General features: G+C 41.3%; 1 protein-coding gene across 2 annotated transcripts in view; it reads left to right on the forward strand.

Annotated features, from left to right (window-relative positions):
- Samhd1 (SAM and HD domain containing deoxynucleoside triphosphate triphosphohydrolase 1) overlaps positions 1-13515 on the forward strand; it is a 38344-nt gene that overhangs the window by 22676 nt on the left and 2153 nt on the right. The window contains exons 11-16 of one of the 2 annotated variants that reach the window (XM_087911061.1): positions 75-190; positions 4909-5048; positions 6613-6705; positions 10006-10110; positions 11609-11746; positions 12012-12158. In XM_087911061.1, the coding sequence (XP_087767187.1) occupies positions 75-190; positions 4909-5048; positions 6613-6705; positions 10006-10110; positions 11609-11746; positions 12012-12119 (700 nt within the window). In that variant the 3' untranslated portion in view covers positions 12120-12158. The remainder of the gene's footprint in view (positions 1-74; positions 191-4908; positions 5049-6612; positions 6706-10005; positions 10111-11608; positions 11747-12011; positions 12159-13515) is intronic. The other variant, XM_087911062.1, reaches the window with a different exon arrangement.

Below are 13515 nucleotides of genomic sequence, written 5' to 3' on the forward strand. Positions count from 1 at the left end.
TAAACTAGAAAGATCTTTTTGAGCAAGGTATAACGTGAATTTTCAAATGTCTTTGTGTGTTATATGATCTTTAGGATCAAAGAGGCCTTCATCAAAGCAGACCCCTACGTGGAGATTATAGGGACCAGTGGGAAGAAGTGCCGTATCTCTACAGCCATTGATGACATGGAAGCCTTCACTAAGCTGACGGGTAAGAACTCGGGGACACACATGTCCCTGTCAGATGTCAGCTGCCTTTGCGGGGATAGAGAAGACATGAGAAAGGAGTACATACATATGTGAAATCACAAAAAAAATCATTCTACACTTAAAGGAGGCACAGTACCTCTTGTGTACTCATTGTTACTTAATACAACTCAATTAATACTAAAAAAAAAAAATCCAAACAGACCTTGTCATCACCGAGTACTGAAAACCTTTAAGGGCCTAAAGAGCAGCCACATAAGCATAGGAACTAAATTCTGGTGGCTGTAGGAAAAGAATCTTCTCTCACAACGTTCCTTCTACTCATAGACTCTTTGTTTTTTCCTCCTAATTGTTTATATTTTCTTTGTTCTAATTCTCTGTTTCAATTCTAATTTCAATTTTCTGTCACAATACTCTGTTCCAATTCATTCTTGTTCTAATTATCTACATTCTTTTTTCTTCTTCTCCATCTTATTTCTTCGCAAGCTATTTCTTCTACAGTTTGATTTCTATCTCTATATTCTTAATCTACTCTTCTGCCATAACCAATTCCCAAGCATGTGTATATATCCATTCATTAGCAACTTGCTAGTAATAAAAAAAAACATCTGGAAAATTCTCAGGGACACAGGCATTCTTTGAAGATATGTAGCAAAACTTAACAACTAGTTTGTCGCTGACCACAGCTGCAAGGCTGACTCTTAAAGGGGCTGCCACAGGTTACAAAGGGAGAAAACTAAGCCTTTGAGAAATCTAAGGAAAAGGCGAAGAGTACATGCATTATTTTGCATTTCTAAAGTGTGATTAATAAAATCTGAACATGGTTGGTCAGTTAGGTGCTATTGGTCTCGAAGGACTAAGATAAAACAAGGAGAGACACCTGCAATACCACCCTAATTCATAATAAATCCCCTGAAGGCTTAGGTGTTGTACAAGGCCAGACACCTGCAATTTCATAAGTAATATCTGTGGAAGTTCTGTCTGTGTTCTGTCCAGAAGGACGCATGTCTGGCCAGCTTGCTCTGTCAGTAAGGCTATGATAGAGAACAGGCCTCTAAGTTTCTCACCATAATGTGAATAACATAGTGTAGAGAGTAGTCATCCTTCTGACCATCCACAGATATGTGTGCCCGTAAGATTGAGATGTAATCATGAGATTACATGTACACATTACATGAAAATGCATGGTAATGGGAAAATATCATAGCTGTTACTGCACAAGTGAATTATAGATGAAAGCAAGTTTTCAGAGTCAGTGACCCTTCTGACTTTGCTGGGCAGGGTTCCTCCATCTGAAGATAATTCTTCAGGTGGGTTGACATCTGAATTATCAATTGCTATAAACTGTAATTGTGTCATGACCCACAACAGCTTGTGAAAAACACTCCTGGCATCTCAGCCTTTTCTGTTTAAAAAGAGAAGCAAGAAAGTCAGTCTTAGGGCAGCAAGTAACGTGGATAATTAAAAAATCTGAAGACAACTGGAAGAATAATAAGTAATGATACTGAAATTAGTAATCAATAACTAATACCAGTATTTAGTCAACATTTATATTAACAATCTCTATTTATAATCGACAATAATATTTATAATCAATAATCTATCTATGGTTAATGATCAATCAATAATATATATTGATGGTAAGCTGAGAATTAGTTGAACCATCTTGTAAGTGTAGTTGTATGTGATTTCGGAATATCTCTGCTCTATGGTAAAGAAGAGGAATAATATAGGAATCTGTAATGGGATGACGTGATGATGTGATGTGGTTAGGCATGTCTAAATGTTATGATTTTAAGTTATCAAAAAAAGATTGAATTTAGAAAGTTAGTCTGCTCTATTAGCCTTTGATTAATTGTATTAATCTGATTAATCTGCATTTTGATGAAGCATTGTTAGATAAAAGGTATACCTAGATTAGAGTATGCATCTGTGGTACGAGTATGCATCTGTGGTACCAAGGCTGCAGCTGAAGTTGACCTAATAAGTCAAACTTGTAATCAAGGCATAACAAACCATTTTGGCTATGAAAGGGAAGTACTAACTTGTCTCAAAGTATACATGGCAAGATTTTCCCAACAGAACAATTGTCAGACGTACATAAGGAGATTGTCCGATAACACATACATTGCAGGATCATGGACAGAATTTATACAGCAGTAATAGATCAATTTTTAAAGGTGGTCCAGCCCCTGGGCTGAGTGACACAGGACTGTAGAAATCACTCATGGCTGCGTCCTGCTGGCCTGAAGGCGAAGCTGGGGGTCTTGAAGACTGGAACACTGTGGAAACCTGGGCAGAGCAGCTGCTGCATTTGTAGTCCATGCAGCCAGCGACTGTGTCAGTCTCGCTGAGAGAGGGTCAGCAGGGTGAGCTGGCGGGCAGGGCACACGCAGGGCTGCAGTGAGATGACCAAGTTATCTGTAATCTTTTAAATGATTTTTATTTCTGCTGGAACAAATATGTATCAATGGCAGAAAATGAAGTTTAGGAATTTTAAAGAGGAAACTTTTTCTCTTAGGTGTATATTTGGAATTTTTAAGTGTACAGTTTTAGCAGATTGGAGAAGGGTGTTCCAGGCCAGGAGAGAGGGAAAGTTCCCCCCACCCAATTTTTTTTTTAAATAGGCAGGTAGGAAAACTAACTTTTGACAAGTAATACTTATCTGAATTTATGTTGACCTGGAATCCAAGCTGATCTCATGAAGATTATAAGAACATTTTCTAAAAGACAAAAATGTCAGTCAGCTTTGTTATTGTTATTATTATTATTTGTAGTCTGTATTGAAATCCATGTTGAAGAGGCAAGGAGACTCACTTTCAGAGCCATAATAGAAATTTGGAAACTTAAAAATAATTTTGGTTAAAAGCGATATATTTATTTTTATTTATATATAAGTCAAAAAGTTGTCTCCATCAAAATCAGAAGGATTCCTAGTCTATACTTAAGAAATGACTGCCTGGAATATAGATCCTCAAGTCTGTGGCTGAACAGCAAGCAGCCATTGTTTTATCAGTTTATTGGAGTTATAATATTAATGTTAAACTTTGAACTTTAGGAATCTTGATATAACAGTATCATAGAAGGGGAAGGAAGTCTGAAGCATGTTTTATTGTTTTATGTATCTCAAAAAAATTTTATCATTATTTGCCTTATCATCTTTAGATTTATCTTTGTGATTTATATTTATATATCTCAGTAATTTGTATTTACATATCCTAATAATTTTTCCCAAAGCATGTTTTTTTAATTTATTTATTCATTATGTATACAGCGTATTCCCTACATATATGCTGCAGACCAGAAGAGGGCACCAGATCTCATTACAGATGGTTGTGAGCCACCATGTGGTTGCTGGGAATTGAACACAGGACCTCTGGAAGAGCAGTCAGTGCTCTTAACCTCTGAGCCATTTCTCCAGCCCCCAAAGCATTTTTTTATATTTAAGCCTCCTATAACTGAGTACCGGTGACTGAAGATTGTTGGTTAGCATACAGTCTCAAACCCAGTAGGCTGTTAATTTAGGTGTTAATTTAAGGCCTGATGGTGAAGAGGAGTGGGGGTGAGGCCCGGGTCCATTCCACAGCACCACACCCCAAAAAATTTATAATAGAGAAATCTGAGGATCATTACATTAATCATCTGATCAGATTGAACAGTAGTGGTCATGGCCGTAGGGCATACACCATGGCTCCCTGATCTATTCTAAAGGCCAGCATCCTGGAAGATGGGAGGGATTATTCTAGTTTAGATCTTTTTTTTTTTTTTTTTTTTTTTTTTTGAGATACGGTTTTTCTGTGTAGCTTTTGGAGCCTGGAACTGCAGACCAGGCTGGCTGACCTCAAATTCTAAACTGTAAATAATTCTAAGAAAAGAAAACAAACTATCTTAACAAACTATCTTTTTTCATTTTACATACCAATCCCAGTTCCTACTTCCTCACCTCCTCCCATTCCCTTCATCAAAAAAACCTTACACACACAGCCAGATACAGTGGCTACACTCAGGAGGATGAAGTTGGGGATTGCCACAATGTTGAGAACAACCTGAGTTATATAGTAAGCTCAAACCACCCTAAGAGTGAAGCCTTCTCTCAAAAAAGAAAAATAGAAGCAAGAAAATTGTATACAAATAGAGGTGTTTTTTTATGGAAAGATGGTAATAATGAATTTGGTTGAAGGCTATTTTAATTAGAAAGTTTTTAAAGAAAATTGAAAAAAGACAAAAGAAGAAAGGTTTTTTTCCCTTTCTGTTAGCACCATAGAATAAAATATTTTAAAACCTTTCAAAAACAAAACCTTTGAATAAGTCAGCTTGAAAACTTCTATGTACTTGTCACTTAGCTTTAACTGTTATCAACACATAGCAGTTCTTTCCCTCTACCTCCTTCTGGCAAACATTGAGCTGTTTTGAGTAGATCATAGACATAATTTTGTTTGTAAGTGTTTAACGCTGTCTAGAGCTAATTAGCAAAATCTTGTCTCATTTACAAAAATAAAAGCCCAAGAGTAATAACTAAGTCTCTGTGTACTACCTGCCCCAGCTCAAGCCGTCGGTTCACGCGGGAGGATTTCCACTCCTGCGTTTGCCTTTTCTCCTCTCTTACTGCCATCGTTTCTACACACACAGTCACAGCACTCTGCCTTATTAAGGCCATTTCAGGACCACAATGGTTAAATCTACTATCACTTTAATGTGAATGAAATTTCATCACATTGACAGATAACATTTTTCTGGAGATTTTAAACTCTGCTGATCCACGGTTGTCTGAGGCACGAAGTATTTTAAGGAGCATCGAATGCCGTGATCTATACAAGTATTTGGGTGAGACCCAGCCAAACGGTCAGCCCAAGATTAGGAAGGTAAGTTGTGTCATTAGCTATCCTGCTGTTCACGGAGGGTTATCCCAGGCTCTGTCCTCAAGAAGAAGCCGTTACTCTTCCCAGTAACCATGCTTCCTGTGTGTTCTCATTTCATCTTCACACTATTCTTAGGCCTGTTTACCAGACGAAGAAACTGAGGCTGGGTGATAGGAAAAGCATCGCTCATGAAAGCAGTCAGGTTAAGGTCAAAGGCAGGTCTCAGCACTATAACAAAAATCTGCTCTCACATTCAGTCAGGATCTCAAGTTTGAGATAGATCCAAGACTGGAAAATAAATGTAAGGGGAAATCCCTCAAAATAAGATCTGTGTGAGCTTCACTTAGGCTCTGAGAACCCGTTTTATCTATATTGACCCTTCAACAATGATGGTTAGGGCTGCTTGACATAGTGCAGTCAGAAAATGACCTTGAACTTTTCTGACTTACTCTTTGAGTTTAAAACATGCCTTACCTTGAAGGAGGAGGGAGTGCAAAGACAGTGCTGACCTTACGAGCAGCACAGGAAAACTGACCCTGCAGGCAGCAGTGGGCAGATGGGGTCTGCTCACCCGCTCTGCCTACCAAATGGACCTGTGCTGGCCCACCCTCCATGCACCTTGAGGGACCCTCTCTGCCTTCCCCCTACTGTGAGCACTAGAATTGTAGCTATGCCAGTGGAAGAGTGCAGACTTCTCTAGGCAGACAGGGACCTCAAAGGACTGAAAGAGCTATAAAAATATACAAAACTATGTTTGCCTTACGACTGATCCACTGCTTTCGTTTTCTGACCTGATGATCTTATTATAGAGGATGTGAAATCTGGGCCAACATCAATAAAGGAAACCAAAAATAAGTAGCTGAGAAAATCCAATGAACATGAATAGGAGAACTTCTTGTTCCTCGATATCACGGGTTTTTGTTAATGTTTTATAAGTAATTTTCCCCTGCTTGATTGATTTCTTTTATAAAATTCCATAGAATAGTGTTTATGATACAACCATTTAATATATGTATAAATTGTAAGGAATATGTATAAATATTTTATATAAATGTAAGAGCATGTAGAAACCAATATATTAACAAATTATTTAAAAAACTGTAAAAGAAAAATTGACCTTTAACTTTTGGCTCTCTAGAAATGTAAGTATTATAGTATGCCATTGCCCAGGAGCCTCACCAGCATCAGAACAATTGACCCCATGGATTTTGTGTGTTATTTGTATTATATGTGGCCAAAAATACGGAAGGACTGGGAAAGATGAGCTTGCTTGTGTATGCAGCTTACTGGTGAGAGGTGAGACAATGTCACAGGGCCTCTGGCAACACTAGTCACTGCAAAAGCAGCAGGAGGTAGCTCTGCATGGGTGGATGCCACATTCTTTCCAAAATGTGCTGGTTGTTTGTGTTTGTTTTTAATGAAAACTGCCCAGTTTGTTTCCAGGCTAGCATGTGTATAGCTTTCTTGATGGGGTATCTCTGTTTTTCTTGGTGTCGAAGAAACATGACCTTGGCACAAGTACGGAAGGACAAACTGGGTCCTAACTGGGAAGTCTCATCTCTTTTAGGAAGAGTATGAACAGCTTCCCCAAGAGATTGTTAACACCAAACCTGATGTGTACCTGGAAGCCCAAATGAAGGCCGAAGATTTCATAGTGGATGTAAGTTGGTGAGCCCAAGAGAAGATTAAGTGAAAAATTGTGGTTTAAAAAAAAGCCAAAAAGCCTTCCCTCTGAGGGTGGTAGCCTTTAGTCCCAGCACTCAGGAGGCAGAGGCAGGCAGATCTGTGAGTTCAAGGCCATCCTAGTCTGCATAGTAAGTTCCAGGAAAACCAGAACTGTGTAGAGAGACCCAGTCTCAAGAAACAAAACAAAACAAAATTAAAAACAAAAAAACCTTCCCTCATCATAAAAAACTTGGAGGGTAGGAGGAGGTGATGTAATTCTGAAATCTCAGCACTCAGGAAGTAGAGGCAGAAGAAACACACATTTGAGACCAGCCAGGTCTATACCATATGCTCTAGGCTGGCCAATGCTGCATAGTGAGAACCTGTTTCAAAACAAACAGAACAGCAAAGAGGCTGAAGAGATGGCTCAGCATTTAAGAGCTTTCTGCTCTTCCAGAGGACCAGGAAGGTCAGTTGCCAGCACCCATGTCAGGTGACTCAAAACCACCTGTAACTCCAGCTCCAGGATCCAATGTCCTCCTGCGGTTCCTTCCTGTGCACACACACGTGTGCACACACAGACACACATTCATGCACTTAATTTTAAAAATATATATGCAAAAAAAACCACAAAAAAACAAACTTGGAGACACAGAAAGCTAGAAGGATGAGATTCAACTAAAGTCTTAGAAAATCTACATTTTCAGCCACTTTTCAAATTTTCCTTGTGATGTTCTGCCAGTATATTGAGATTATGTGATAATAGCAGAGGTGTCTTGTTTTCTGTCCACAAAGCCCTTTTCTCTTCACCTCTTCATTTCATTGACCCTAACTCAGCTCATCGGGATCTCCTATTGGCTCCTCACTTTCTTATAGCTCTAGTCTATCTTACCTGTGTTTCTGTTTTAGTCAAACTTAGATTTTGTTATCATCGTTAATAATTCCACCATTTCTGTAGTTACTGTCAACCCCTTACCCTTTGCATCTGTTTGGCAAGAGTCCAAATAACCTAGATGTGTTGATGCTAACCTCCTCCCTAACTATAGCTGGCTACACAAATCCTGTTAAAGACATCACTGCACTGTGAATTCCTGGTCACCAATTTTAGCTGAGTCCTCTGTAGTTTCAAGCAGGTTGGGTACAATTCTCCCAGACTCCATAACAAACCATCTTTACTCCACTCAGCCCTTCACTCCTACTTACCAATCTTTGGTGTTCACCCGGAGTGAATAGCCCAACATGGCCCCGTGTTCAGATAATAAAAATAAAAGATACTTACAGGCCATTGCATAGGTACTCTCTCAAACTTCAGTTTTCTCCCCTCTGTAGCTGTTTTCATCTTCCCTTAGTTAGAGAAATATCTTTCTCCTAATTAAAGACTTAGCTAGGCCAGGTGTGGTGACGCATGCCTTTAATCCCAGCACTTGGGAGGCAGAGGCAGACAGATCTCTGTGAGTTTGAGGCCAGCCTGTTCATATAGTGTGAGACCCTGTTTGTTTGTTTGTTTGTTTGTTTGTTTGTTTTAGGAAGTTTGTTTAGGTGGTGGTGGCACACACCTTTAATTTCAGGTCTCGGGAGGCAGAGGCAGGTGGATTTCTATGAGTTTGAGGCCAGCCTGGTCTACACAGTGAGTCCAGGACAGCCAGGACTGCTTCACAGAGAAAACCTTGGGGGGAGGGGGAACACCAAGAGAGATTCAGGAGGAGTGCTCTTTCTACTGTGTGTAGAACAATACTACCCAGTGGAACCTCCTGCAATCACAAAAAGGTCTATATCTGTACTGCCATTTTATTTTATTTTATTATTTTTGGTTTTTTGAGACAGGGTTTCTCTGTGTAGCTTTGGAGCCTGTCCTGGAACTAGCTTTTGTAGACCAGGCTGGCTGTGAACTCACAGAGATCTGCCTGCCTCTGCCTCCCGAGTGCAGGGATTAAAGGCATGCGCCACCCCTGTCCGGCCCTGTGCTGCCATTTTAAATGCGATTCCTAAGACTAAGAAATGATTTTTTTATTCTATGTTAATTAATTTAAATTTTAAGTTATTGCTGGATGTGATGGTTAATATAGTATCGACTACATGCGAGAGAGACTGAGGTAGTCAGGAGGGTCACCTGAACTGGATGGTACAGTGGTAATTTCCTAATAAATAAAAATTTAAAAATAAACCACTTGGCTAGTGACCACCACGCTTGGCACCGCAGCTCTGGAGCCCACTGTGAATATTCCTCTCTTCTGTAGATCTGTCCTTCCGCCCACAGACTTGCCCGCTAGCAGCAGTTAGATAGTCTCCCCTATGAAGGACATCACCACACTATACTCATTTTGCTCCCTTTCCTCTCCTTCAGGGGCAAACTCCTAGAAAGACCTTCTGAATTCTTAAGTTTCTCTCCAGGTATAGATTAAAAGTTAAATTCTCCCTTATCCAAAATCTGAAACCTGAAATTTAAAATGTTACACCATTTAGAGCTGGGAATTTGTCTTAGTGGTAGAGCACTTGCCTATCATTCTCTAGGCCCTGAGTTCAATCTCCAGCACGTGCACACGTGCACACAGCTGGAAAGCAAAATTCTCACCAAGATTGTCAGGGATTTCAGTGTGGCTAAAGCATCAGGCAGTGTCAGACCTTTGCTTCAGAGCAGTTTTCATTGCCTGGGAATCCTTCCTTTCTTCCCTGATAAATTCCTATTCTCTTAGAAAGTTGCTGTTCCCGGGAAGTGTGCCACATACTTCCACTAGCCATGCTGGCATGAGGACCTGAGTTTTAGCTGCCATACTCACTTTTTAAGACACACACACACACACACACACACACACACACACACGGTGATATACACTTGTCAGGCCAGAGCTAGGGAGGCAAAGACAACTGGATCCCTAGGGCCCATTGGCCTGCAGCCTAAGTGCCTTGGTGAGCTCCAAGCCTGTGAGACCCTGTCTCGGGGTAGGGGGTGGGGAGAGAAGTGCATGGCACCTGAGGAATGACAGCCAACGTTGACCTCTGACCTCCTCTTGTACATGCCCATACATAGACAGAAGTTGATTACTGTCTACCACTGTCTGTTGCATAGTAAATATTACCTTTATACCCTATAGTTAAATACTCATAGATACTTTCCCCTCCACCCAAAGGTGGTCATGTCCTAGAGTTATTTCTATTCCAGATGTTACAACTTCCTACTATTCCTACTTCTGAACACCTGGAGGGCTCCGTTGATTTCTTGTGTTGTCCTTATAATCTTGAGTTCAGTTCTTGTGGTTGTTATGTGATTGCTTATTTATCTATTGTTTTAATTAAGGTTATCAACGTGGATTATGGGATGGAAGACAAGAATCCAATTGACCATGTTCTCTTCTATAGTAAAAATAACACGAGGCAAGCAGTCAGGATCTCTAAAGAACAGGTAACTGGCTAAGTAGAGAATGCTACTCTAAGGTGTATATTTGGCAAGTATTAAGGCCAATTTATATTTTACTTGCCAGTCAGTGTCTGCTATTAAAGAAAAGAGAAGGCACAGCCCACTGCATCAACTAAGCAGGAAGCGTATGACCTCACAGAGACTGACGCAGCCGCCCCGGGGCCTGAAGGGGGGTGCAGGAGGTCCTCTGCATGCCAGCCATGGCTGTCAGCTTGAGTGGGGGTGTGTCTGATTCTCCTGCTCTTGGGACCCTCTTCCTCCTGTTGGGTGGCCTTGTCCAGCTCTGTGTGAGGGCTTTTGCCTTTTTTATTGTGTTTTGTTTTGTCGTGTTTAGTTGTTGTCTCTTTGAGGCCTGCTCTTTTCTGGTGGGAGATGGAGGGGGAGTAGATCCAGGAGAATGGGGAGGTTGGGGGAGCTGGGAAGACTGGAGGGAGGGGAAACTGGTCAGGATATATTGTCTGAGAGAAAAATCTATTTCCAGCTTAAAAAAAAAAAAGAAGGCGGGGCTAGAGAGTTGGTTCAGTGATTAAGAGCACTTGTAGCTTTTCAGAGGACACCGGTGTGATTCCTAGCATGTACATAGTGTGTGTGCATACAAGCAGATAAAACATACACACATATGGAATGAAGTTAATAAATCTAATGTTTTTTAAAGTAAAGCATATGCCAGGTGTGTTGGTGCACACTTGTAGTCCCACATTTGGGAAGCATAGGAGATGCAGACGGACCAGGAGTTAAAGGCCAGCCTGGGGTACATGAGACTGTCTCAAAATAAAGCAAAACAACAATTTAAAATATCTATATCTCGCTGGGCACAGTGGCACACACCTTTAATTCCAGCACTCCAGAGGCAGAGGCAGAATCAGGTGAATCTTTGAGTCTGAGGCAGCCTGGTCTATATAGTGAGTTCCAGGCCACCCAGGGTAACTATAGTGAGATCCTTTCTCAAAAAAAAGAAAGTAAGGAAATAGATATAAATAGATACATGGATATCTGGATGTAGTGGTACAGGCCTTTAGTCCCAAAAGCCTGAAACTACAGGATCACAGGTTCAAGACCTGCCAGTACTAGGAAGTGAGTTCAGGGACAGCCCATGCAACCTAATGAGAAGGCGAGGTAGAAACAGTAGAAACAGCTAGAGCTGGAGCTCGGTGCAGTGTTTGGTTTGAAGCTCTGGTTACAAAGTCTCGTGGGCCAGGCGGCTGAGGTGGTACAAGCTCACTGTGCCTGTCTGCACATCTTAGATGGGAGTCTGTGCTCGCACAGTTATGTCCTGTCCGTCTTTTAGTAATTAGCGTAAAATTCTGAGGCACTTTGCAGGAAATAATCATTTCCCCTTTGGATGATAATTGGGATAAAATAGAAAATCAATGCAATGCTTTTAACTCAACATTAACAATACCCCAGACCCTGAGAGGCAGCTGGTTTTGGAAGTGTGAACTCAAACAAGATCTTTTTTTTTTTTTTTTTTTTTGTAAAAAAGGTGTCACAGTTTCTGCCACAGAAATTTGCAGAGCAGCTCATTCGAGTGTACTGTAAGAAGAAAGACAGAAAGAGCCTGCATGCTGCTCGACAGCATTTCATTCAGTGGTGTGCGGACAGAAACTTCACCAAACCGCAGGTGAGTGACTCTATTCATGCCCTTGAACATTAAAAAAGAAAGGAATCTGGGAGCTGGGGTGAGACAGGTCCTATGTAGTTCAGGTTGACCTCAGATTTGCTATATGGCTGAGAATGACCTCGAATTCCTGATCCTCCTTCTTCACCTCCCAAGTTTGGGAAGTCCAGATACACAGCTGCATAGGGACCTGGCATAGTTTTTGATTTTTAAGGAAAATCCAAAAGTGACCCTTTTAATCACGGAGAGGTTCTCATTTAAATTGTAGCAATATGGGGCTGGAGAGATGGCTCAGCAGTTAAGATCACTGGCTACTCTTCCAGAAGACCTGGGCTCAATTCCCAGCACGCACACGGCGGCTGACAACCAGCTGTAACTCCAGTTCCAGAAGATCTGATGCCCTCTTCTGGTCTCCGTGGGTACCAGATATGCAAGTAGTGCATAGATATGCGTGCATACACATAAAATAAAACATGTGGGGGGAAAGAGGGTGGAGAAGTGATTGAAGAAGGCACCAGTGCTCTGGCTTCCACATGTGCCTCATAGTCAAGATCACCTGCAAACACACAACGCACATGCATACACAGACCTATACAGTACACACACACACATACACATACCATGCATGTATATACATGATACATATACACGATACACATATATTACAGATAACACACATACACATGTACCACACACATATACGCATACCACACACACTTTTTTTTTTTTTAAGGAAACAGGAAATAAAAACACCAGCATGTGTGTTAAGTACCTTAAACGTAGGTATATTAACTTGTCAGATGAGTTTGCTTGGTTTGTTTCTTGTCAGGCCCTGTGTTCGGTACCAGGATGAAGCAGTCCCTAAGACAGACATAGTTCCTTAGTACTCTGGGTCTCTAGGTGTGGACCACAAACACAAATACATAAACAGCAGTTGTGTAGCGTATTGGGTGTTTGGTTAGATGAGAAAAGCCTGCCTCAGCAAAGCTTGCATGTCAACCCCAAAGGAGGAGAAAACTCAGCGGCTCTTTCAGTGCTGGCAGCAGAGGCTGATGTTAGGGAGGCGTTGAAACAGAAGCAACATGGGGATAGCTGAAAGGTCGTAGAGAACACGAGGCCTTTCAGGAGCATTGTTGAACGTGAGGTATTTTCTGCCATCCCATGTACAAGGGGCAGCCTGGAGCCATTGAATGAAATCTTTTTCTTTTTTTTGTTTTTGTTTTTCAAGACAGGGTTTCTCTGTAGCTTTGGTGCCTGTCCTGAAACTAGTAGCTCTTGTAGACCAGGCTGGCCTCGAACTCACAGAGATCCACCTGCCTCCTGAGTGCTGGGATTAAAGGTGTGTGTCACCACCTCCCAGCAAGTGAAATCTTTTAAATGCGCATTTTTAATATTTGCTAGAGTTGGAAGCAGAAGGAAGTGTGATGGAAATAGGGGCAGCCTCCCCCTTGGTGGAAAGGTGGTGCATTTGACTGGAGCATATGTTGACAGGGCCAGAGTTGAGAGGTTTATTTAAAGAGAAAGATTCAAGTTCAGCAAGTAGTCATGGTCCCAGTGTCCCAGTTGTCATTTGTCCCCACCCTCCCTTACCCTATTTGTTCTTCCCTGTTTTCAGACCTGGGTCATTTGTTTTATTGGAGAGTGGAGAAAAGAGAAGCAAGAATCCAGTGTAGCTTCTGTTTCTCCAAGAGTCCCATGTAGGTGTACGAACTCTGCCGATTCTGGGCAGCAGTGTGCTGCGTCTCAGCCATTCTCCCGTGAAGACCTTTATT

Source organism: Myodes glareolus, chromosome 10 (genome assembly GCF_982192425.1).
Source record: "Myodes glareolus chromosome 10, mMyoGla1.1, whole genome shotgun sequence".
NCBI classification, from domain to species: domain Eukaryota; kingdom Metazoa; phylum Chordata; class Mammalia; order Rodentia; family Cricetidae; genus Myodes; species Myodes glareolus.